The sequence below is a fragment of the Microcaecilia unicolor genome, chromosome 1 (assembly GCF_901765095.1).
Source record: "Microcaecilia unicolor chromosome 1, aMicUni1.1, whole genome shotgun sequence".
Lineage (NCBI taxonomy): Eukaryota > Metazoa > Chordata > Amphibia > Gymnophiona > Siphonopidae > Microcaecilia > Microcaecilia unicolor.
The window spans coordinates 12383294-12409381 of record NC_044031.1 but is presented as its reverse complement, the minus strand read 5'-3'; the positions used below and the strand labels follow the sequence as shown (position 1 = coordinate 12409381).

Here is a 26088-nt window from a genome sequence, read left to right as displayed (position 1 = left end):
CTAAAAATGCAAAGCCCACTAAATCCAAAACATTTACTTACTGTTGGTGGAGTCATTTGGATTTTCTTTTCCCTCCCACTCACATTGTTGAGTGAAATATTTTTCATCTTCCTTTTTAATCTTGAATATAACATCAGGATTAAGAATTGAATAACCTGTTGATAAGAAGTAGGAAAATTACATTGAAATTGTATTTGTAGAATCCCTCGGGAGGTTCCCTCTGCTTCATGTTTTGATGGAGCAGTGCGTGATGTGAGCATGGAGGTCTTGGTATAGATATCTTGAGATGTGTGTATTTGACTGACAAAGCTTGGAGAGAAGAGGCAGCAGTGCTCCGACACTTGATTAAGATTATATCACAGAGGTTTTCTAATATAGAGAATATTCTTCATTTCCCTCCTAGGTGGAGGCATTGCAGGAGTCAATCTTCTGGTTACCATTTAGAGGGGTTAAATGTTGTACAGTATAGCTGACTTATGTGCAACTGATATCTAATGACGTTATGCAGAAGTCTCAGAGGAAATCTGAGAGGTAAATCCTGTGCCAAAATATTTTGTATAGGAATGGGAGAGAGACTCCTGCTGGTGTTGTGTGAAGCCTCTAGTTTAAGGTCTACATTTTATCTTAAAAAGGAGAGCAACATCTTTTGCAGATCCTGTAGCAGTGGAGTCTTTCACAGGCTCCTATTGACTATGGGATGGCATCAGAAGCCAAGATCTAAATTTCAGGTGCCCATGGTATCTAGTTCCTGTGATTTTTATGTGCTTGTTTGGTAGATGCCAGAGAAACCTGTTTACCTCTTGAGATGAGGGTGTCATGAATCTCCTTGATGACTTTCTTGTACAGCTCCTTCTGCCATTCTCCCAGAATGTCCCAGTTCGCTTCCAAGAAATAAGCAGAAACGTCCTTGAATGTGACCAATGCCTAGAACAGCAAACAGGATACCCTACATCAAAGTGTCATCATTTTTTCACTTCATTTTATTAAATATACACCCTCCTATCAACATACTTCTAGATGGTTTACAACAAACCCGTGTAATAGTTCACATAAGAAGAAACAAGAATAGAAACAAAAAATCATTCAAAGTAAAATGGGTAAGTAGAAGAAAACAGTCAAGACTTTATCTTTCTTCAAAAAATCAAATAATGCTACACATACCGCAACTTCAAGGGTAAAGTGTTCCAGTTGTATACATCATACTGAAAACACACACTGTCTCATGGAAGTTTTATAAACCACAGCACTGTTAAGAAGAACGAAGGTTTCTAGAAGGAAGACATTTAAGTAGTGTGCGATATTTTACAGGTGTCCAACGCAACTCCCTCAGAATGGAAGAACTAGGCATTAAATGGGCAATTCTATAATCTAGTTGTTGCATACGTAAATGTCTAGAATACCAGCATTTCAGCGTGTATGTGTCCAGGTACCTACATTACTGCTAGAAGGGTGCCTTGCAAGGGAGCGACACAGCACCAGAAAACCTCATCTAGGTGTCTGACAACACTCTGCCACAAAAGATCACATATAGATGTCAAATAATACAGCAGAAAATATAGAACCCCAAGAGACCTCCCCCCTCCCCCCAATACTAAACTACTGCGACTGGCATTGAATATCCAGTTTATTTTTGGCTGGTTTCGACTTAACTGGCCAATATTCAGCGCTGACCAGTTTAGTTGAAACCTGTGAAAAATATTCAAGCTATTCACATGCTTAAGAAGGACAGAGATGGCAGAAAAGGGGGAGATTTGTCACCACAGGCTATGTTCATAGGCAAATCATTCACCCTATACAATAATTAATTTGAAGTTCAGTGAGAAAAACACAAAATAAAAGCATAAAATATCCAAATAATCTTAAGGCCCTTTATATTACTTTAGATAACCTTACTCTCTTAGCAAGTTTGAATAACTAAACAATTCACCAATTTTGAGATGCAGACAGCAATCTAGCAGTAAGATGTGGCACTTAATTCAAAAGACTGGCTAGCACCCATGAATGCTTATCTCCCAGCTAGTGAGAGATCACACGTGTGTACTAAGTGCAAAGAGCTCCTGGTTCTCAAAGAATGAGTCTGATTTGTCAAGGCTAGAGTACCAGAATTGGAAGCACTGAAGCAGACAGAGAGGAATACAGATGAGACCAAACACGAACATAGTACAGAAGTCCCATCTCTAGTCTGGCAGCCTCTGAACTATCTTGGTAGAGAGATCATCTAAAAAAGGGAAGCATCACTTTGGTGAGGCAGAAATCATCCAATAGCCAGGATCTAGCCTCCAAAGAAGTATCATCCTCTCGCACTGAGGATTTTTTTTTAATTTTATTTATTTTAGTTACATTTGTACCCCGCACTTTCCCACTCATGGCAGGCTCAATGCGGCTTACATGGGGCAATGGAGGGTTAAGTGACTTGCCCAGAGTCACAAGGAGCTGCCTGTGCCTGAAGTGGGAATTGAACTCAGTTCCTCAGGACCAAAGTCCACCACCCTAACCACTAGGCTACTCCTCCACTGTTGTGTCTTCAGGAGCATCTGCTAGAGAGGGAAGAGAGGGAAGGGTAAGGATGGCATGATGGCATGAAGGAGGCAGATCTCACACATTACCTAGATAGGATTTTAAACAGTGATGGGGAGGAGCCATCTGTCTTGATACATGTGGGTACCAAAAACACAGGAAAGTGTGAAAGGGAAGTCCTGGAATCCAAATTTAGGCTCTTAGATAGAAAGCTGAAATCCAGAAGCTCCAGAGTAACATTCTCAGAAATACTACTTGTTCCACGTGCAGAACCCAAAAGATACAAAAGAACAAAAAACCTTGCACAGATAATGGCACTCAGAAGATAGCGAAGGTGACTCAAAAAACCAACCATCCTGTGTAGTCTTGAAAGTTTATTACAAAACGGCAGCAACTCAAGACGGCCGTGTTTCAGCCCAATGGCCTACCTCGAGTCTTCTTGTGTTAAGTGGCTGAGTCAATTGGTGTCACTTCCTGGTTTCAGGTATTTCTAGTCTTATTTATTATGATAATGCTCAAAAAAGGTGGGAAGCACTGCAACTAGCACCGAACGACCTAACAACGCGCTTGAAATTAACTTTAGACTCGTTCAAACAGTTAGGACTGTTGAAAGTCACTCAGGAGTAGATGGACTGGGATTAGGTATCTTTAAAGGATACTATGAGAACAGGGAAGTAAGGGCATCCCGATAGGGAAATTGCAACACAGGCAGAAATAGGCCAGATACCGTCAAAGGAAGAGCAGATCGAGAGTGAAGACTGCTAACGATCCCTGTCAACTACTAAGCAAACTGTAAATACATTACAGAGAAAAAACTCACTTTGAAATGTCTGTATACAAATCCTAGAAGCCTGAAAAATAAGATGGGAGAGTCAGAGTATATTGCAATTAGGGGCCCTTTTACTAAGCCGCCATTAGGCTACTGGGGCAATGGAAAATGGCAATCTGGCTCTATCGTCGGGCACACAATTTCCATGCCGGATTATTTTTGGGGGTGAAGCGACAAGGGCAGAGGGGAAAAAGGGCCTTGGCACTTGGCAAACCTGTGCACCGATATCACCACAGGGCTCCTGATCTGTGGAAGGAAAATAACCAATGGAACACTCTGAAATCAGGGTCCAAATTATATCACCATGGATTAAACTGGAGGGTGGTAGCGCTATATGTTAACGAGGAAATTCAGTGAAACAGAATAAGAATTCAGAAGGAAACATAAGTACATAAGTAGTGCCATACTGGGAAAGACCAAAGGTCCATCTAGCCCAGCATCCTGTCACCGACAGTGGCCAATCCAGGTCAAGGGCACCTGGCACGCTCCCCAAACGTAAAAACATTCCAGACAAGTTATACCTAAAAATGCGGAATTTTTCCAAGTCCATTTAATAGCGGTCTAAGGACTTGTCCTTTAGGAATCTATCTAACCCCTTTTTAAACTCCGTCAAGCTAACCGCCCGTACCACGTTCTCCGGCAACGAATTCCAGAGTCTAATTACAAGTTGGGTGAAGAAACATTTTCTCCGATTCGTTTTAAATTTACCACACTGTAGCTTCAACTCATGCCCTCTAGTCCTAGTATTTTTGGATAGCGTGAACAGTCGCTTCACATCCACCCGATCCATTCCACTCATTATTTTATACACTTCTATCATATCTCCCCTCAGCCGTCTCTTCTCCAAGCTGAAAAGCCCTAGCCTTCTCAGCCTCTCTTCATAGGAAAGTCGTCCCATCCCCACTATCATTTTCGTCGCCCTTCGCTGTACCTTTTCCAATTCTACTATATCTTTTTTGAGATACGGAGACCAGTACTGAACACAATACTCCAGGTGCGGTCGCACCATGGAGCGATACAACGGCATTATAACATCCGCACACCTGGACTCCATACCCTTCCTAATAACACCCAACATTCTATTCGCTTTCCTAGCCGCAGCAGCACACTGAGCAGAAGGTTTCAGCGTATCATCGACGACGACACCCAGATTGCAAAGTGGATACAGAGAAGTCAGAAATAGTGAGAGATACAGGGAAGATTATAAATATTCATAAAGGAAGAGAGACAATAGATACAAAAGAAGATGAAGAGGAAAGAGCGATATGGGATAAGGATGGGGGAGAATAAGAGAAAGAAGAAATGAAAAATAAAGAAAAGAGTACACGAATGAAAGAAGAAACGTAAAAAGAAGAAAACTAGAACAAACACATTATCTACACAAAAAGAGTTAGACGTCAGAGGCTGTGATTATAACACCTCATTCTCACTATCCCTGGTCCAGAAGAGGCATCTTTCTTATAGGAAAACTTTGTATCACCTTATTACTAGCTTTAATCGTAGCTTCATCACATGCTTCAGGCAGTTCCTCACATCTGCCTGTGGTGGTCAGATTTCCTCTTTCCTCAGATCCCTGAGGCTCAGTCTTGAATTCCCCTTGCTCAAATCGGATTAACATGTAAGGCTTGACATTGTGGGAGCCTATTATAGGAAAAAGACAGCAAAATATGTTTAAAACAAAAGTTATCACAGAGTCTATAAGTGCCCAAAATTATTCACAGGGACCACCACTGGTACAGAAGGGTACTGCTGTTCTGATCATCATCAGAAATGTATTCTAGAAATACCCCAGTATTTTCATACTGTGGTGAGCAACTCCTTTCTCAACAGCTACAAACAGCTCTGTTATACACACTGCTACTGCGTAAATATAATGGACATGTCTGTCATCAGGAATTTTGGTTCTTTTTTTTTAGTTTTCCACCTAGTTTCTGTATAAATCAGATTCTGCTGCACACCGAAAATTTTAAAACTGCTAAATCATTTTGAGATAGATATTCAGCTTGAGGCAGTCAGGACAGCACAGGGTATATTCAGCGATACTATCCAGTTAAAGGCCACCGAATATCTGGGAATGACCGGCTCAGTGTGGTTTAACTGGGCAGGACCCTCTCCTGCCTAGTTAATAAACCCATGTTAATATTGGACCCTAAGATTCTATAAGACAGAGTGGGAGAGGTCTTTAGACCCCAGGTTTTTTGTCCTTCTTCTATTTCCTCTCTATCCCTATGCATCTCCTTCCTCTCTTCCACCCCTCCAACCAAGTCCAGCATTTCTGCTCTCTTCCCTCCCCTCCATCCATGTGCATCTCCTTCCTCTCTGGTTATTTTACTGTTAACCCCGGTTATTAATAAATAAACCAGAACCAAAGAGGAAGACAACACGATTTGGAATAACCTGCCAGAGATGGTGACAGAAAGGAAAGGAATATAAACATACCTGGGACAGATAGAGACAGAAGTGACAGAAGAAGTCTGAGGGGTTGGATGAAGGATATTGGGGGAGTCCGCACTGGTCTGCATTTTACCTGATCACCTTCCCAAACTGGTAGACAGCCAGCACAGAAGAAAACTGATCTTGCAGAAGGCATCGTATAACTTTCAGTCTCCTTTGTTCTACAATTAGCCCCTTCCCACAATAAATGTTAAGTCCTTAATCTCTTATTGGCCTGTCTTGAATAGATTCTGTATAAAAATGCTACAGCTACTACTACTACTATTTAGCATTTCTATAGCGCTACAAGGCATACGCAGCGCTGCACAAACATAGAAGAAAGACAGTCCCTGCTCAAAGAGCTTACAATCTAATAGACAAAAAATACAGCTATGAGCCTTGGTCCCCTGCCTAGACTTTGGTTCAGGCTCTAAAATGAGGGAAAAGCTTACAGGCCTGTGTGACTCTTGCTTGAACTCCCAGTGTTGGAGCTCTAAAGAGAACAACAGGAAACACAAAGGTGGGGGTCCAAAGGACAGAGTGACATTGTGGTCAGCCATGGTGTGAGAAAGGAAAGGTGTAGCTGGATGCAGGGTCTTGCTTAAGATTTGTGGTCAAGCGAGCTAAAGACAAAACCATGTTAGCAAGATAGAAGCTACTCATTAGCATGAGCCAATCAGTGGTAACCATGACATTAGCACAGATCCAATCAGGTATATCTACTGTCATATTATCCATATCCTGAGGGCACCTATAAAAATCAGAGTATTTCCTGGTTTAAGTTAGAGAGAAGGGTTGCCACTCTCTCTCTCCAAGGGAAACCAATGTGTCCAGCAGAATTGACAAATTACCTAATTGCTTTCCCTTGTAAAACCTCTAATTGGTAAAAGAAATTATAAAAGATTAGGAATTAATTAACACCTGTTTGCAGCTGGATTATTATATTCCTATAATTAATTGATTGTACGTGCCTGTTGTCAATCACTGATTTGACTTGTACCTTGGCAAATAAACTCCTCATTCCAAATGATGATTTGTGGGCTTCACTTAATGATGAAAGGCTGTAAGTATAAATGCTTTTGCTGTATCAGGCTATCTTTCGCTGCTTTGTATAACTTGTAATCTAAATCCAGTTTGTCATAAGGCTGGTATCTTTTCCTTAGACCTAACGTATCTCTTAGTGGCAATTCCTTTTAGAACTTCACAACTTCTTGATTACCCCAGTATTAGTGCTATTTAGAGATGGAGTCAGATTTAAGGTCACTCCAGCCTTCTTGGGGGTCTCTGAACCCTAAATTTAAACAATTCTAAGCTTTGTCTCTTACGTGCCTGTGTACAGTGCTGTGTACATCTAGTAGCGTTATAGAAATGATAAGTAGTACTATTAGTAGTATTAATGCTGCTGCTCAACCATACACCCTGGCAGTATCTGCTTTACAGAGGGGATAACAGGTTCTTATTCCACCAGATCTCAATTCCTAAATAATCCCGGCTGACTTTATTAAGATTTGCAAGAGAAATTTTATACTTACTTGTTACAGGAGGGTGAGTCTGTTCAGACGTCTCTGATTTAGGAGGATCCATCAAGGGGAGATCTTCCTCTTGTTTAACACCGAGTGAGATCACAGACGTTATAATCGGAAGGTCTGTTAAGGGAAAACACATCTAGAAGGATTCACCAAGGATACGTTAATACTAAATTAGAAAATGGATTTTAAGTCTCTAAATGTCTGGAGACTTTCATCTGAAAATTCAGAGCCCTTCAAATCCAAAACATTTACTTACTCTTCGTGGGATCATCTGGGTTTTCTTTTCCCTCCCACTCAAAATGTGGAGTGAAATATTTCTCGTCTTCCTTTAGTAGCTTGAACATATCATCAGGATTAACAATTGAATAACCTGTAAGTAAAGAAGGAAAATGGCATTTCAATTATACGTAGAAGCCGTGTGGAGGTTTCATCTGTTTCCTTTTCTGAACAAACAGTGCACACAATTTTGAGCGCCATATACAGAATAAGGGTGACCCTGTATATCTTGGGCTGTGTGTTTTGTCCTCAGAAGGTTTGGAGAGAGGAGGGAGCTGTAGTTTGCTGCCTGATTTATATTAAATGTTGGAGGTTTTCTGGTGCCTCATTTCTATTCAGGAACCTCTAAAGCTGAAGTCACTTGTATATTCCTTCTTATACTAGGCCTGTAAAATGGCCCTGCTGGCCCTCAGTTTTCCTAGCCTTGCTGTTATCAGCATATTTTTAGTTTCTTCCTGCAGCTATATGTAAGCTACAGTGCTTTCTCAGTAAATGGAACGTACTTAGGAGGAACTGAGGCTATGCGGCCCATATATGGCAGATACACATGGATATAACTTTGATGGTGATGACAGACTGAGGACTCTGCAGACACCAAGTTGTTCCAACGGAAATATGTGTTCAGAGAGGAAGGACACCAGGTGTTTCATACTTGTTAGCTGGTTTTCCACGCTGTGATCACGCGTTATTGATAAGGAATTGCCAATTGCCACAAAGTGTGCATGTGAACACAAGTAGGAGAGGATGGTAGAATACAGGAAATTGCCATTTTTGTATATTACTATATTGTGTGATGGAAGGAAACAGGAAAATCCAAATATGACCATAAGTTAGGAGAAACGAAACTTACAACAGTATATATGTGATAGCTGAAAAGGTTGTGTTGAGCACACTTTGTTATTCAGTCTGTGCGTCTGGCTACTGGGTGACAACCTGCTCCAGAGAGAACAATTATTTTGAATTGGCTTAGTGAGATACCAATAAAGATTTTTCTCTGAGGACAAGCAGGCTGCTTGTTCTCACATGTGGGTCGACGTCCGCGTCGGCCTAGGAATCGGCATTTTGCAAGCAAAATATAAAAAAAGGTTTCGCCAGAATCTTCTGGGGCGCGTGCATCGCGCACTGATTTCCTGCCCATCGCATGAGCGCGTTCCCTCAGTTTTCTTTTCTCCGCGTTGAGGTGTGGTAGGTTTTTTTTCTGCGCTCCTCTCAGGCCCAGGAAAGAGTCTTCGACGTTTCACTTTTTTCTCCTCATTTTTTCTTTATTATATTCACTTTTTTCTCCTCATTTTTTCTTTATTATATTATTATTGTCATTAAAAAAAAAAAAAACAAGTCCTGTAGTGTACTTTTAGTTTTGTCCCCTTTCAAGTTTCCTTTATTTTCATCGCGGCCGGTTTTTAGGCCGCGTGGTCGGGTTATTCCCTTATTTTTGTGCCCTTTTTTCTTTTATCAGGCACAATCGTGTCTTTTGATTTCACCGAAGCCATTTTTTGTTCCATGTCATCAAAGACACCCAGCAGCTTCAAACGTTGTACTCTGTGCAACCGGACCATCTCAGGTACCGATACCCACACCTGGTGTATCCAGTGCCTTGGGCCCAACCACAGCCCAGCCGCTTGCAGTCTGTGTCTTCGTATGAAGAAATGGACCCAAGCGTCTCGAGAAGCCCAACGAGAAAAGCTTTTTGGGGCTCGGTCCGGTCCTTCGATGTCGACATCGGTACTGAGGTCAGCGGTGTCGACATCGACATGGAGGGAAGCATCGATATCGGGAGCAGAGGTAATAGCTGCTGAAAGACCAATTCGCGCTGGGAGCAGTGAGGCATCGAGTGGGTCTCCACCTGCCTCGAGGCCTCCTGTTTGGAAGGCCCCCCGGGATCGACCTTCATCAGACCCGGCCCCAAGGAGGCGTGAGGATTCCGCGTCTTCATCGGTACTGAGGAGTCTCGATGACGGGCGTCGAGCGAAGGCGAAGAAGGGAGGATGAACCCAGGGCTGAGATGCTCGAGGTCTGGATTATCCTTCTCCGCCTAGAGAGGCTGCAACAGCTCCTTTGCATAAAGTACTGAAGGAAGTCCTTATGCGAAACTGGTCGTTCCCGCTATCTAATCCCGCAAAAAAGCTGAATCCCAATATCGTATCCATGGTGAACCTGGATTGATGAGTTCTCAGCTACCTCACAATTCCATGGTGGTGGACTCCGCCCTCAAAAGAGCCAAGAGCTCTATGGACTATACCTCGGCGCCCCCAGGCGCCCGCTATGCTCGCTGCTAAGATCCAGACATACCAGCTCTTCACGAGCGTCCACTTGCGGAACTCGGTGAGGCAACTGTCCAGCTTGGTTGATGCACTCCCTCCAGAGCAGGCCGAGCCTTTTCGCCAGGTGGTCAGGCAGCAGAAGGCGTGTCAAAAATTCTTGGCCAGGGGTACGTTCAACACTTTTGATGTAGTATCCAGGATCGCTGCCCAAGGTATAGTGATGCGCAGACTCTAATGGCTGCGTGTCCCTGACCTGGATCATTCGGTCCAGCAGCGGATGTTCCTTGCTGGGGGAATAACCTTCTTGGTGAGAAAGTAGAGGATCTAGTTGACCAGATCAAGAAACACAATGATGCTATGGATTCTCTCTCCCGCCGGGCGTCTTCTGCTACTACCCCCTCATCTATTTTATTTTTTTTATTTTTGTTACATTTGTACCCCACGCTTTCCCACTTCGATTCCTCCCTCTCCTTCTCTGCCCATATCCAACAGACAGCTAAGACCTGTCGCTTCTTCCTCTATAATATTAGCAAAATTCGCCCCTTCCTCTCTGAACAGACCACCCGCACCCTCGTCCACTCACTCGTTACCTCTCGTCTTGACTATTGCAACCTTCTCCTCGCTGGCCTCCCGCTTAGCCACCTATCCCCCCTTCAATCTGTCCAAAATTCCGCCGCACGTCTTATCTACCGCATGAACCGATACTCTCATATCACCCCCCTCCTCAAGTCGCTTCACTGGCTCCCAATCCACTACCGTATACAGTTCAAGCTTCTTCTATTGACCTTCAAGTGCACTCAATCTGCTGCCCCCCATTACCTCTCTACCCTCCTCTCCCCATATGTTCCCACCCGTAACCTCCGCTCTCAGGACAAATCACTCCTATCTGTACCCTTCTCCACCACCGCTAACTCCAGACTCCGCCCCTTCTGCCTCGCAGCACCTTATGCCTGGAACAGACTTCCTGAGCCCATACGCCATGCGCCCTCCCTGCCCATCTTCAAGTCCTTACTCAAGGCCCATCTCTTCTCCCTTGCTTTTGGCGCCTAACCACCTTCCCCATTCCTGTTACCTACACTGACTGCGTAGTCTATTACCGTTAGATTGTAAGCTCTCTTGAGCAGGGACTGTCCCTCCCCGTGTTTAAACTTGTACAGCGCTGCGTAACCCTGGCAGCGCTATAGAAATGCTAAGTAGTAGTAGTAGTAGTTATAGCAGGTTCAATGCGGCTTACATATTATATACAGGTACTTATTTGTACCTGGGGCAATGGAGGGTTAAGTGACTTGCCCAGAGTCACAAGGAGCTGCCCGTGCCTGCAATGGGAATCGAACCCAGTTCCCCAGGACCAAAGTCCGCCACTCTAACCACTAGGCCACATCTAGGAGGTTTTTTTGGAGGGAAGAGGAGTGCTCCCTATTCCTATGCTAGGCGTAGCTACACTTCTGCTTCTCGGCAGCCTGCCCAGGCTCAGTCCCAGCGTGCTCGTTCTCGTCAACAGCGTGCGCCTAAGACCACTACAGTTCCCCAGCAAAAGCAAGGGACGGGCTTTTGACTGGCTCTAGTTCAGCGTAGCCTCAGTAAACGTGTCCATACCGGACTTGACAGTTGGGGGGAGGTTAATGTTTTTTTCACCAAAGGTGGCCTCTTATAACCTCTGACTGGTGGGTTCTTCAAATTGTCAGGTTAGGATACACCCTCAATCTGGAATCCAAGCCTCCAAATTGCCCACTGGGAGCTCAGTCCAACAGCTACCAGCACAAGCAGGTGCTTGCAGAGGAACTCTCCGCCCTTCTACAGGCCCAAGAGGTCGAACCTGTTCCACCAGGGGAAGAAGGGCTGAGATTCAATTCCAGGTACTTCCTTGTGCAAAAGAAAACAGGGGGGATGCGTCCCATCCTAGACCTAAGAGCCCTGAACAAATTTCTTATCCGAGAAAAGTTCAGGACGGTTTCCCTAGGCACCCTTCTTCCCATGATTCAGGAAAACGATTGGCTATGCTCGCTGGACTTAAAGGATGCTTACACACACATCTCGATACTTCCAGCTCACAGGAAGTATCTTCGATTTTGGCTGGGAACACAGCACTTTCAGTACTGTGTACTGCCTTTTGGCCTGATGTCTGCGCCCAGAGTGTTTACAAAATGCCTAGCTGTAGTCACAGCGTCGCTACGCAGATTGGGAATGCATGTGTTTCCTTATCTCGACGATTGGCTGGTGAAGAGCACCTCGAAGGAAGGTGCTCTGGAGTCCATGCAAATGAATATTCAGGTGCTGGAGCTACTGGGGTTCGTCATAAATTATCCCAAGTCCCATCTCACACCAGTCCAAAATTTGGAATTCATTGGAGCTCTGCTGAACACTCAGACAGCTCGAGCTGATCTCCCCAAGGCAAGGGCGGACAACTTTCTGTCCCTGGTGCCCCTGGTTCGAGCGTCTCAGCAGGTCACAGCTCGGCAGATGTTGAGACTTCTGGGGCACAGGGCCTCCACAGTTCATGTAACACCCATGGCACGTCTACATATGAGATCAGTTCAATGGACCCTAGCTTCCCAGTGGTTTCAAGCTGAGGGGGATCTAGAGGATATAATCTAACTATCCACCGACTTTCGGAATTCTCTTCAGTGGTGGACGATTTGATCCAATTTGACCATGGGGCAACCATTCCAAGTTCCTCAGCCACGAAAAGTGCTGTCGACGGATGCATCTCTCCTGGGGTGAGGAGCTAATGTAGATGGGCTCCACACTCAGGGAGCCTGGTCCTTTCAGGAAAACGGTCTGCAGATCAACCTCCTGGAATTAAGAGCGGTCTGGAACGCTCTAAAGGCTTTCAGAGATCGGCTGTCCAACCGAGTAATCTTAATTCAGACAGACAATCAGGTTGCCATGTTTTACACCAACAAGCAGGGGGCACCGGATCTCGTCCTCTGTGTCAGGAAGCCGTCCAGATGTGGCTTTGGGCTCGCCATCACGGCATGTTTCTCCAAGCCACTTATCTGGCAGGCGTAAAGAACAGTCTGGCCAACAGATTGAGCAGGATTATGCAACCTCATGAGTGGTCACTGAACATGGGCGTAGTCTACAAGATCTTCCGAGTGTGGAGCACCCCCTCAGTGGATCTTTTTGCCACTCAGATCAATCACAAGGTCCCTCAGTTCTGTTCCAGGCTTCAGGCCCATGACAGACTAGCGTTAGGTGCCTTTCTCCTACACTGGGGGACAGGCATTCTGTATGCGTATCCTCCCATACCTTTAGTGGGGAAGACTTTGCTGAAACTCAAGCACACTCAGATCAATCACAAGGTCCCTCAGTTCTGTTCCAGGCTTCAGGCCCACGGCAGACTAGCGGTAGGTGCCTTTCTCCTACACTGGGGGACAGGCTTTCTGTATGCGTATCCTCCTATACCTTTAGTAGGGAAGACTTTGCTGAAACTCAAGCAAGACTGCGGAACCATGATCCTGATTGCACCCCTCTGGCCCCGTCAGATTTGGTTCCCTCTTCTTCTGGAATTGTCCTCGGAAGAACCGTGGAGATTGGAGTGTTTTCCAACCCTCATCACTCAGAATGAGGGGTCACTTCTACATCCTAACCTCCAGTGTCTGGCTCTCACGGCCTGGATGTTGAGAGCTTAGAATTTGCCTCCTTGGGTCTTTCAGAGGGTGTCTCTTTCAAATGGAGGAGGTTTGCCGTTTGGTGTGACAGCAAGGCCCTAGATCCTCTTTCTTGTCCTACACGGACCCTGCTTGAATACCTTCTACACTTGTCAGATTCTGGTCTCAAGACCATCGCCGTGTAGAGGGTAAGCCTATCTCTGGACAGCCTTTAGTTGTTTGCTTCATGAAAGGTTTGCTTTTGTCAAAGCCCCCTTTCAAATCTCCACCAGTGTCATGGGATCTCAATGTCATTCTCATTCAGCTGATGAAAGCTCCTTTTGAGTCACTGAGTACTTGCCATCTGAAGTACTTGACCTGGAAGGTCATTTTCTTGGTGGCTGTTACTTCAGCTCATAGGGTCAGTGAGCTTCAGGCCTTGGTAGTACATGCACCTTATATCAAATTTCATCACAACAGAGTAGTCCTCCGCACCCTAAGTACCTGCCAAAAGTGGTGTCAGAGTTCCATTTGAACCATAAGTACATAAGTATTGCCATACTGGGAAAGACCAAAGGTCCATTGAGTCCAGCATCCTGTTTCCAACAGTGGCCAATCCAGGTCACAAATACCCCGCAAGATCCCAAAAATATACAAAACAGTCTTGCCAACATTCTTTCCCCGTCCTCATACCCGGCCTAGTGAAAGCAGTTTGCATACCTTGGACTGCAAGAGAGCATTGGCCTTTTATGTGGAGCGGACAAAGCCCTTCAGACAGTCCGCCCAGTTGTTTGTTTCTTTCGATCCCAACAGGAGGGGAGTCGCCATCGGAAAACGCACAATCTCGAATTGGTTAGCAGATGGCATTTCCTTCACTTATGCCCAAGCTGGGCTGACTCTAGAGGGCCATGTCACGGCTCATAATGTTAGAGCCATGGCTGCATCGCTGGCTCACTTAGTCAGCCTCCATTGAAGAGATTTGCAAGGCTGCAATGTGGTCATCAGTCCACACATTCATATCTCACTATGCCTTCAGCAGGATACCCGATGCGACAGTCGGTTTGGGCAGTCAGTGCTGCAGAATCTGTTCAGGGTCTAAAATCCAACTCCACCTCCCTAGACCTATTTTTGTTCTGTTCCAGGCTGCACTATCAGTTAGTTTTGTTTTGTTTTTTGTTACATTTGTACCCCGCGCTTTCCCACTCATGGCAGGCTCAATGCGGGCAATGGAGGGTTAAGTGACTTGCCCAGAGTCACAAGGAGCTGCCTGTGCCTGAAGTGGGAATTGAACTCAGTTCCTCAGTTCCCCAGGACCAAAGTCCACCACCCTAACCACTAGGCCACTCCTAGGTCAATCTAAGTTATGTCCTCGCCGTTGCGAGGCCCAATTGACCAATGTTCGTTGTTTTGAGTGAGCCTGTTTGCTAGGGATATCCCACATGTGAGAACAAGCAGCTTGCTTGTCCCCGGAGAAAGCGAAGATACTTACCTGTAGCAGGTATTCTCCGAGGACAGCAGGCTGATTGTTCTCACAAACCCGCCCACCTCCCCTTTGGAGTTATTTGTTTCTTTTTATGCTTTTTGATTTTACTGAGGGAACGCGCTCATGTGACAAGCAGGAAATCAGTCTGCGCATGTGCGATGAGCGTGCACCAAAAGACTCTGGCAAAATTTTTTAATATTTTGCTTGCAAAATGCCGATTCCTGGGCTGACACAGACGTCGACCCACATGTGAGAACAATCAGCCTGCTGTCCTTGAAGAATACCTGCTACAGGTAAGTATCTTCGCTTTACTGATTGTCTCTCATATTCCAGCCTCAAGGGCTGAAGTGTTTTCCCCTCCCCAGGGGCAAGGGACAGGATTACACACACTGCAGGTGTCAAGCTTCTCTGTGATATCTGGTTACCATCTGAAGGTGTTACACATTGTACAGTGTAATTAACTAGTTAGCAGCTGACAGGCCCTTTACACAGAAGTTGTAGTTCTCAGCAAGAAGGGTAAGAATTTGTTGTAAGGAAAAGGGAGACAGACTGCAGCTGGTCTTGTATGAAGCCTCCAGTTTAAGGTAAACATTTTATCTTTTGCACCAGAAGCCAGGTCTCAATTTCAGGTGCCCAGCTCTGATAAAATAACAGCACCCATTCCATTAATGTGCCTGTATAGTAGATGATAAAAAAAGACACATTTACCTCGTGAGATGAGGATGTCATGAACCTCCTTGATGACCTTCTCATACAGCTCCTTCTGCCATTCTTCCAGAATGTCCCAGTCCGCTTCCAAGAAATAAGCAGAAACACCCTTGAACAAGTCCTGGAACAACAGACAAGACACCGTCAGTCACAGTTTCATTATAATGTTTATCTTGTTGGGTAGACTGGATGGACCGTGCAGGTCTTTATCTGCCATCATCTACTATATTACTATGTTTCTGTAACAGACTTTGTTATATGACCTCTGTCAGTAAGATCAGAGCTCCAGTACATTATAGTATGAAGTATATAGTACAAGTTCTGTCCTCTTAAATCTCCAATATTTTGAACAGATTTCCTGGCCCTTACACTGGAAATCTCTCATGTTGACTGATGTAGCAGTTGGAAGGAGGAGGCAGCAACAACTGAACAGCTGGGAGATAAAGAGGCTGGTGGGTCAGTGTAGCTAAGGTTGGAGAAAGAACAGGAGACGGCATGACGTCACAAAGCTGAATACAAAAGATACCACACAGAGTGTGGAGGTGCACTAGATCCCCACGAAACAAGTAAAGGGAAAAAAAGGAGAGAGTGGGGAAGATAGGCTCTTTTCAAACAGTGGAGAAGAAGTATGATTTTCAATAAAAAGTAAAGCGAAAGCTACATACCTGTAGAAGGTATGCTCCGAGGACAGCAGGCTGATTGTTCTCACGACTGGGTGACGTCCAGCGGCAGCCCAGGACCGGAAAATATTCCCTACCAACAAAAGTTTGCTAGTCTCGCGCTTCCGTGCGCACCGCGCATGCGTGGCCGTCTTCCTGCCCGATCGCGAGCGTGCTCGTCAGTCCAGTACATAGCTAAGGTAAGGGAAGACACAACTCTGAAGGGGAGGTGGGCTGGATTGTGAGAACAATCAGCCTGCTGTCCTCGGAGAATACCTTCTACAGGTATGTAGCTTTCGTTTTCTCTGAGGACAAGCAGGCTGCTTGTTCTCACTGATGGGGTATCCCTAGCCCCCAGGCTCACTCAAAATAACAAAACATGGTCAATTGGGCCTCACAACGGCAAGGACATAACTGAGATTGACCTAACTACAAACAACTAACAGAGAGTGCAGCCTGGAACAGAATAAAAATGGGCCTAGGGGGGAGGAGTTGGATTCTAAACTCCAAACAGGTTCTGTAACACTGACTGCCCAAACCGACTGTCACGTCGGGTGTCCTGCTGAAGGCAGTAGTGAGATGTGAATGTGTGGACAGAAGACCACGTCGCAGCCTTGCATATCTCTTCAATAGTGGCTGACTTCAAGTGGGCCACTGACGCAGCCATGGCTCTAACATTGTGAGCCGTGACATGACCCTCAAGAGTCAACCCAGCCTGGGCATAAGTGAAGGAAATGCAATCTGCTAACCAATTAGATATGGTGCGTTTCCCAACAGCCACACCCCTCTTGTTGGGATCAAAAGAAACAAACAATTGGGCGGACTGTCTGTGGGGGCTTGTCCGCTCCAGAAAGAAGGCCAATGCTCTCTTGCAATCCAATGTGTGCAATTGACGCTCAGCAGGGCGGGTATGAGGCTTGGGAAAGAATGTTGGCAAGACAATTGACTGGTTCAGATGGAACTCCGACACCACCTTTGGCAAAAATTTAGGGTGAGTGCGGAGGACTACTCTGTTATGATGAAATTTGGTATAAGGAGCATGAGCTACTAGGGCTTGAAGCTCACTGACTCTGCGTGCTGAAGTTACTGCCACCAAGAAAATGACCTTCCAGGTCAAGTACTTCAGATGCCAGGAATCCAATGGCTCAAAAGGAGGTGAGAACAACATTGAGATCCCATGACACAGTAGGAGGTTTGATGGGGGGCTTTGACAAAAGCAAACCTCTCATGAAGCAAACAACTAAAGGCTGTCCAGAAATCGGCTTACCCTCTACACGGTAATGATAAGCACTGATAGCACTAAGATGAACCCTTACAGAGTTGGTCTTGAGACCAGACTCGGATAAATGTAGAAGGTATTCAAGCAGGGTCTGTGTAGGACAAGAGCAAGGATCTAAGGCCTTGCTGTCACACCAGATGGTAAACCTCCTCCATAGAAAGAAGTAACTCTTCTTAGTGGAATCTTTCCTGGAAGCAAGCAAGACTCTGGAGACACCCTCCGAGAGACCCAAAGAGGCAAAACCTACGCACTCAACATCCAAGCCATGAGAGCCAGGGACTGGAGGTTGGGATGCAGAAGCGCCCCCTTGTTCTGAGTGATGAGGGTTGGAAAACAGTCCAATCTCCACGGTTCTTTGGAGGACAACTCCAGAAGAAGAGGGAACCAGATCTGACGCGGCCAGAAAGGAGCAATCAGAATCATGGTTCCGCGGTCTTGCTTGAGTTTCAGCAAAGGTATGGGAGGATACGCGTACAGGAGGCCCTCCCCCCAATGTAGGAGAAAGGCATCCGACGCTAGTCTGCCATGGGCCTGCAGTCTGGAACAGAACTGAGGGACCTTGTGATTGATCTGAGTGGCAAAAAGATCGATCAAGGGGGTGCCCCACGCTTGAAAGATCTTGTGTACGACTCTCGAGTTGAGAGACCACTCGTGAGGTTGCATGATCCTGCTCAATCTGTCGGCCAGACTGTTGTTTATGCCTGCCAGATAGGTGGCTTAAAGAAACATGCCGTTCCGGCGAGCCCAAAGCCACATCCTGACGGCCTCCTGACACAGAGGGCGAGATCCGGTGCCCCCCTGCTTGTTGATATAATACATGGCAACCTGATTGTCTGTCTGAATTTGAATAACTTGATTAAACAACAGATTCTTGAAAGCCTTTAGAGCGTTCCAGACCGCTCGTAACTCCAGGAGGTTGATCTGCAAACCGGTTTCCTGGGGGGACCAACTCCCTTGAGTGTGAAGCCCATCGACATGAGCTCCCCAACCCAGGAGAGATGCATCCGTCGTCAGCACTTTTTGTGGCTGAGAAATTTGGAATGGACGTCCCAGGGTCAAATTGGATCGAATTGTCCACCAATGCAGGGATTTGAGAAAATATGTGGACAGTAGGATAACATCTTCTAGATCCCCCGTGGCCTGAAACCACTGGGAAGCTAGGGTCCATTGAGCTGATCTCATGTGAAGACGGGCCATGGGAGTCACATGAACTGTGGAGGCCATGTGGCCGAGCAATCTCAACACCTGCCGAGCTGTGATCTGCTGAGAGGCCTCCACCCAAGAGACGAGAGCCAAAAGATTGTTGGCTCTCGGCTCGGGAAGGTAGGCACGAGCCATCCGAGAGTCCAGCAGAGCTCCTATGAATTCCAATCTTTGAACTGGAAGAAGGTGGGACTTTGGATAATTTATCACAAACCCCAGTAGCTCCAGGAGTCGAATAGTCGTCTGCATTGACTGTAAAGCTCCTGCCTCGGAGGTGTTCTTCACCAACCAATCATCGAGATAAGGGAACACATGCACTCCCAGTCTGCGAAGAGATGCCGCTACTACAGCCAGGCATTTCGTGAACACTCTGGGTGCAGAGGCGAGACCAAAGGGTAGCACACAATACTGAAGTGCCGTGTTCCCAGATGGAATCGCAGATACTGCCTGTGAGCTGGCAATATCAGGATGTGAGTGTAGGCGTCCTTTAAGTCCAGAGAGCATAGCCAATCGTTTTCCTGAATCATGGGAAGAAGGGTGCCCAGGGAAAGCATCCTGAACTTTTCTCGGACCAGATATTTGTTCAAGGCCCTTAGGTCTAGGATGGGACGCATCCCCCCTGTTTTCTTTTCCACAAGGAAGTACCTGGAATAGAATCCCAGCCCTTCTTGCCCCGGTGGCACGGGCTCAACCGCATTGGCGCTGAGAAGGGCGAAGAGTTCCTCTGCAAGTACCTGCTTGTGCTGGAAGCTGAAAGATTGAGCTCCTGGTGGGCAATTTGGAGGTTTTGATATCAAATTGAGGGAGTATCCCAGCCGGACTATTTGAAGAACCCACCAATCGGAGGTTACAAGAGGCCACCTTTGGTGAAAAAACTTTAACCTCCCTCCAACCGGCAGATCGTCCGGCACAGATACTTTTATCTCAGCTATACTCTGCTGGAGCCAGTCAAAAGCCCGTCCCTTGCTTTTGCTGGGGAGCCGCAGGGGCCTGAGGAGGCGCATGCTGTTGACGTGAACGAGCGCGCTGGGACTTAGCCTGGGCAGGCTGTCGGGAAGGTGGATTGTACCTGCGTTTATTATAAGCATAGGGAGCAGTCCTCCTACCCCCGAAAAAACGTCTACCAGCTGAGGTAGATGCTGAAGGCGCCCGGTGGGAGAGTTTGTCGTAAGCGGTATTCCACTGGTGGAGCTGATCTACCACCTTTTCGACTTTCTTGCCAAAAATGTTATCCCCCCGGCAAGGAGCATCCGTGACATGTTTTTGGACTCTACTACTACTACTTAACATTTCTAAAGCGCTACTAGGGTTACGCAGCGCTGTACAATTTAACATAGAGGGACAGTCCCTGCTCAAGGAGCTTACAAGTGAACAGATAGTCCGATAGGGGCGGTCAAGTTGGTGCAGTCTGGATTTAGTGAACGGTAAGAGTTAGGTGCCGAATGCAGCATTGAAGAGGTGGGTTTTAAGCAAAGACTTGAAGATGGGCAGGGAGAGGGCTTGGCGTAAGGGCTCAGGAAGGTTGTTCCAAGCATAGGGTGAGGCGAGGCAGAATGAGCGGAGCCTGGAGTTGGCGGTGTTGGAGAAGGGTACAGAGAGGAGGGATTTGTCCTGTGAACGGAGGTTACGGGCGGGAACATAGGGGGAGATGATGGAGGAGAGGTAGTGAGGGACAGCAGACTGAATGCATTTGTAGGTAAGAAGGAGAAGCTTGAATTGAATGCGGTATCTGATTGGAAGCCAGTGAAGTGACCTGAGGAGAGGGGTGATATGAGTAAATCGGTTTTGGCGGAATATGAGACGTGCCGCAGAGTTCTGGACAGATTGAAGGGGGGATAGATGGCTAAGAGGGAGGCCAGTGAGGAGTAAGTTGCAGTAGTCAAGGCGAGAGGTAATGAGAGCATGGACGAGAGTTCGGGTGGTGTGTTCAGAGAGGAAAGGGCGAATTTTGCTGATGTTAGAGGAAGAAGCGGCAGGTCTTGGCAGTCTGCTGGATATGCGCAGAGAAGGAGAGGGAGGAGTCAAAGATGACTCCGAGGTTGCGGGCAGATGAGACGGGAAGGATGAGGGTGTTATCAACTGAGATAGAAAGTGGAGGAAGAGAAGACGTGGGTTTTGGTGGAAAGACGATGAGCTCGGTCTTGGACATGTTCAGTTTCAGGTGGCGGTTGGACATCCAGGCAGCAATGTCGGATAGGCAGGCTGATACCTTTGCCTGGGTCTCTGCAGTGATGTCTGGTGTGGACAGATATAGCTGGGTATCATCAGCATAGAGATGATACTGGAAGACTCTACCGTCTAAGTCAGTGGCACACAGCCATGAGAGTCTGCGTATCACTATACCTTGAGCGGCAGCCCTGGAGAGGAATTTACGACACACCTTCAGCTGCCTGACCACCTTCTGAAACGGCTTGGCCTGCTCCAACGGGAGCTTGTCAACCAAGTCCGCCAACTGCCTCACATTATTCCGCAAGTGGATGCTCGTGTAGATATGGTGAATTTTGGACAAGAGCGTAGCAGAATGGTAGGCCTTCCTCCCAAAAGAATCCATAGTTCTAGATTCACACCCCGGGGGCGCCGAAGCGTAATCCCTATAACTCTTTGCCTTCTTAAGGGCCAAATCCACCACTCCAGAGTCATGAGGCAACTGAAATTGGGTGGCGGAGCAGGTGGGGGGAAGAGGGGGTGGTGGTTGGGAGGCGAGGATAGGGGAGGGCAGACTTATACGGTCTGTGCCAGAGCCGGTGATGGGAGGCGGGACTGGTGGTTGGGAGGCGGGAAATACTGCTAGGAAGACTTATATGGTCTGTGCCCTGAAAAGGACAGGTACAAATTCAAGGTAAGGTATACACATATGAGTTTGTCTTGGGCAGACTGGATGGACCATGCAGGTCTTTTTCTGCCGACATCTACTATGTTATGTTACTATGAGTCTTCATCAACTCTGGATCCTCGTGGATTCGGTACTGGGACTCAATCTTCTTGGGAATGTGGGGATTAGTTAGTGGATGCGTCCAGTTCTCTAACAACATCTGTTTGAGGATGTTATGCAGAGGAACAGTGGACGATTCCTTAGGAGGGGATGGATAGTCCAGGACCTCGAACATCTCAGCCCTGGGCTCATCCACAGTCTCCACCGGGAAGGGAATGGCCGTAGACATTTCCCGAACAAAAGATGAGAAGGAAAGACTCTCCGGGGGGAAAGTTTCCTCTGGGACGAAGGAGTAGGATCAGAGGGCAAGCCACAAGACTCCTCCTCCGAGAAGTACCTGTCATCCGCCTCTGCTTCCCACGAGTCCTCCTCTGCGGAATCGGACATAAGTTCATGAACTTCTGTCTGAAGCCTAGCCCGTCTCGACTCTGAGGATCGATATCCACCGCGATGTCGTCGAGAGGAAGACTCCCACGCCGGAGGCGATGAAGCGCCCTCCATCGATGACGGCGGAGAATCTGCCTGGGTGGCACTCATCCCCGGTCGGAGACCGCACCACGGGCGATGAGTCAACTGCCGCCTCCCTCGACGGCACCAGCGGCGTAAGCACCGACGGTACCGGAGATGAGCGTAACAGGTCTCCCAGAATCTCTGGGAGAATGGCTCGGAAGCTCTTGTTAAGAGTGGCTGTAGAGAAAGGCAAGGGCACTGGTACAGGAGAAGATGTGAGAACCTGTCTGGAGCGCGGAGGCAGTACCGGGCTGTCTGGAGATGAGCGCACCGACACCTCCTGAATCGAGGGTGAGCGGTCCCTCCGGCATCGGCGTTTCTCGGGTGCCGAGTCCTTCGGCGCCCCGGAGCTCTCAGCACCGTGTCAGGACGGTGACCGAAGTTGATGCTTCTTAGCCTTCGCTTGAAGCTTGGTACCGGTACCGCCCGGTGCCGACGAGGAGGACGTCGAATCCAAACGACTCCTCGGGCCAGGATCCGAAGAAGGACATTCCCGGTGGGCCTGCACAGCAGGAGTCCTCGAGGCAGGCGGAGACCCACTCGATGGCTCACTGCTACCAGCATGGGGGTCTCTGGACAGCCATTACCTGCGCTCCGGAGAACGATGCACCCTCCGATGCCGACATCGATACTGGCAATGACCTCAGTACCGCTGGCTCCGTCGACGTCGAAGAACCGGACCGGGCTCCGAACAAGACATTCCACTGAGCCAAACGCACCGCCTGAGTTCGCTTCTTCAATTGGAGACACTGAAGACAGGCGTCAGGTCGATGACTCTCACCTAAACACCGAAGACACGAAGCGTGCCTGTCAGTAAGGGAGATGGTCCGGCGGCACCACGTGCACCTTTTGAAGCCGCTGGTAGGCTTCGAGGACATGGGCGGAAAAATCGCACCTGCGAGGTCGAACGCGATGGTGCCTGAAAAAAAGACACCAAAAGAAAAAAAGGAACCGCCCGGGCGGCCCAAAATGGCCGCGCGAAAAAACGAAAAGGAAAAAAAACTAAGAAAAAATAAAGGATTTTCTTTTTGGGTGTTTTTTTTTTTTAATAGAGAAAAAATTCGCCGAAAGCGGGCGAAGAAACAATAAAAAAGCGCAAGAGGTTGATCCTGGCAGAGAAGCGGCAAAGCAGCGTTCCTGAACCGAGGAAAAAAGAAGACTGATGAGTATGCTCGCGATCGGGCGGGAAGAAGGCCGCGCATGCACGGTGCGCACGGAAGCGCGAGACTAGCAAACTTTTGTCGCTAGGGAATATTTTCCAGTCCTGGGCTGCCGCTGGATCTCACCCATCAGTGAGAACAAGCAGCCTGCTTGTCCTCGGAGAATGTTTATTACAACAAATTGACTCAACACAGCCGTGTTTCGGCGCCGTAGCGCCTTCCTCGGGAGTCTTGCAAAGCTTTATCAGGTGCTTAGATAGTTAACACACCAAAATGACAGTGCACTGAGGACTAAACAATTCTTTCCTCCCACTAATAGAAGCGAAACCAAAGATGCAAGTAAGATGCTGCACCGCCATTGTTCTTGGAGAGGCAGCCATTCGGCCAACACATCTTACTTGCATCTTTGGTTTCACTTCTATTAGTGGGAGGAAAGAATTGTTTACTCCTCAGTGCACTGTCATTTTGGTGTGTTAACTATCTAAGCACCTGATAAAGCTTTGCAAGACTCCTGAGGAAGGCGTTACAGAACATGCCGGTGTGTGCAGCATATGTACACAGAGGATCTGTCACAATGGAATAAGCTTTCATTGGTTAGAGTTGTAATTTGTCCTAAATTGCTATCACTGAGGCAATAGTGTGAGGTGGAGCTGCCCTCTGCCTTGCAGAGGGAGGAACCTTTCTGTGAGGGAGAGTCGGTGCTGACTCCAACAGGCACCCTATTGGACACCCGCAGATATTGATGGTCCTGTTGCCTTTAAAAGAGTTGTGCCACAGGTGTGAGGTCGCAGGGCACGGCAAAAGGGGTGTGCCGTAAGGTGCACACCCTGCCCCTTGGGAGTTTTGACTCTATAATTCTCAAAGGGGAAGAGCGTAAAGTGAAGCTAAAGACATCAACTCCAAGTGTCCTAGGTCCTATGGACAAACACCCGATTTCTTCTGGACCATCAATTAATCAGGTATTTTCTCCCCTTGGAGCTTCTTTTAGCTCACCGGAGCAGACCCCATCTCTCCCTCCCTTTTCCTGTCAGATAGGGGCTTCCCGGGTGGTGCCCCTTCCTCAGGCTGGAGGTTCAATTGGAAGGAGCAGTTTCATCATTAACTTTTGTCAAGTTGCCAACAGCTATTCAGGCACCTAGAGACGTCGGGACTCGGGAGGGAAGCGCTTTCAGTGATGCTGCTGCCCATGCGGTAGGACTCCGACGGAGGTTAGGTAAATTTAAAATAAAAGAAAAAGGATCCTTGGGGGGAGAAGAGGGCACCAGGGCGGGCAGATAAGTGGCGGACCGGCCCTGTGTGAACCGGCAGCGGGGGAGAGTCAGCGCTGGCAGGGTTGGTGAGGGACCGGATCCGGAGGGAGGGAGAGCCGGCTCGCGCTGTTCAACAACCGGCTCACAAGTCCAACCAAAATTTAACAACCGGCTCTTGCGAGCCGGAGCAAGCTGGCTCCAGCACACCACTGATAACAGGCCTCAGAACAAACACAAAGGACAAAGAAGCATAGTTGCGTGAAAAATGCTATAACAGTAGTAAATTTAAAACAAATTGGAGAAAATATTTTTTCCTCAATGTGTAATTAAACTCTAGTATTCGTTGAAAGAAAATGTGGTAAAAGCAAGGTTTTGAAAAAGGTTTGACTAACTTCCTAAAAGAAAAAAGTCCAAAAGCCATTATTAAGATGAACTTGGGGAAAATCCACTGCTTATTTCTAGGATAAGCACATAAAATCTTGCCAGGTACAGAGGGAAGGACCTTGAGGCTGGCTGGAGAGACAGGAGGTATTTTGGGGTGGCAAGGTATTTTCTTGGCCTGGTGCTTGCCATCCATACGCCCATGGGATCCCACCAGACTTTGCAGCACACTGGTTCTCCAGTTCCAATACACGTGCACCCTTGGTGCTCATTGGCCATTCCCTTATCTGCTACACTTGTTACCCTCCTGCAGCACATCTTTCTTACAGCCTGCACATAGCATGAACCTCCTGTCTCCTCCTTCCCTTAACACCTAAAAATCTCCTTATTTCAGGGAGGGGGAGTCCTCAGCCTTGCTCACCAATCATGTTAGAGACCACATCTGTGTACCATATATGGGTCATATAGAGGCATATTTTCAAAGCACATAGCCTTTGTATAATTATGGTACAGCCAGAGGACCCCCCCCCCCCCCCCCCCACTGGAATGGTGGAGGGCCCAGTCATAGAGCTCAGGCCATTACAGACCTTGGCTGAGTCAGAAATCTGATGGCTGACATAACTGGGAGCTTACTGGAAAAGTATGGCCTAGTTTGTAGCCCGGATTGAGGCCTAAAAGTTAGGTAAATAGATATGGAAACAAAATGGAGGATTTCAACACAAAATGGAAGCCCGTATCTGTTACAAAGTGGAATTTTCTCTAATGTAAGTTAGAAAAACAAGTTGAGCAATGAGTGAGTCATGCCAGGTGCATAGAAAATAGGGAACTAGCTGTCCAAGAGAGGAGGGAGACTTTCCTGTGAGCAGGATTGTGGTCAGCTGGTGTGAGAAAGGAAAGGCGTAGCAAGATAGAAGCTACTCATTAGCATGAGCCAATCAGTGACAACCATGACATTAGCATAGATCCAATCAGGTATATCTACTGTCATATTACCCATATCCTGAGGGCACTTATAAAAATCCGGGTATTTCCTGGTTTGAGTTAGAGAGAAAAGGGTTGGCACTCTCTCTCCAAGGGAAACCAATGTG

General features: G+C 47.2%; 1 protein-coding gene across 1 annotated transcript in view; it reads right to left on the bottom strand.

The window, feature by feature from the left end:
* Positions 1-26088, bottom strand: part of LOC115461309 — a 170838-nt gene that overhangs the window by 134595 nt on the left and 10155 nt on the right. Inside the window, exons 2-6 of the mRNA XM_030191425.1 lie at positions 15627-15747; positions 7565-7678; positions 4827-4987; positions 798-912; positions 42-155 (exon numbers count right to left, since the gene is read on the bottom strand). Coding sequence (XP_030047285.1) covers positions 42-155; positions 798-912; positions 4827-4987; positions 7565-7678; positions 15627-15747 — 625 coding nt within the window. The remainder of the gene's footprint in view (positions 1-41; positions 156-797; positions 913-4826; positions 4988-7564; positions 7679-15626; positions 15748-26088) is intronic.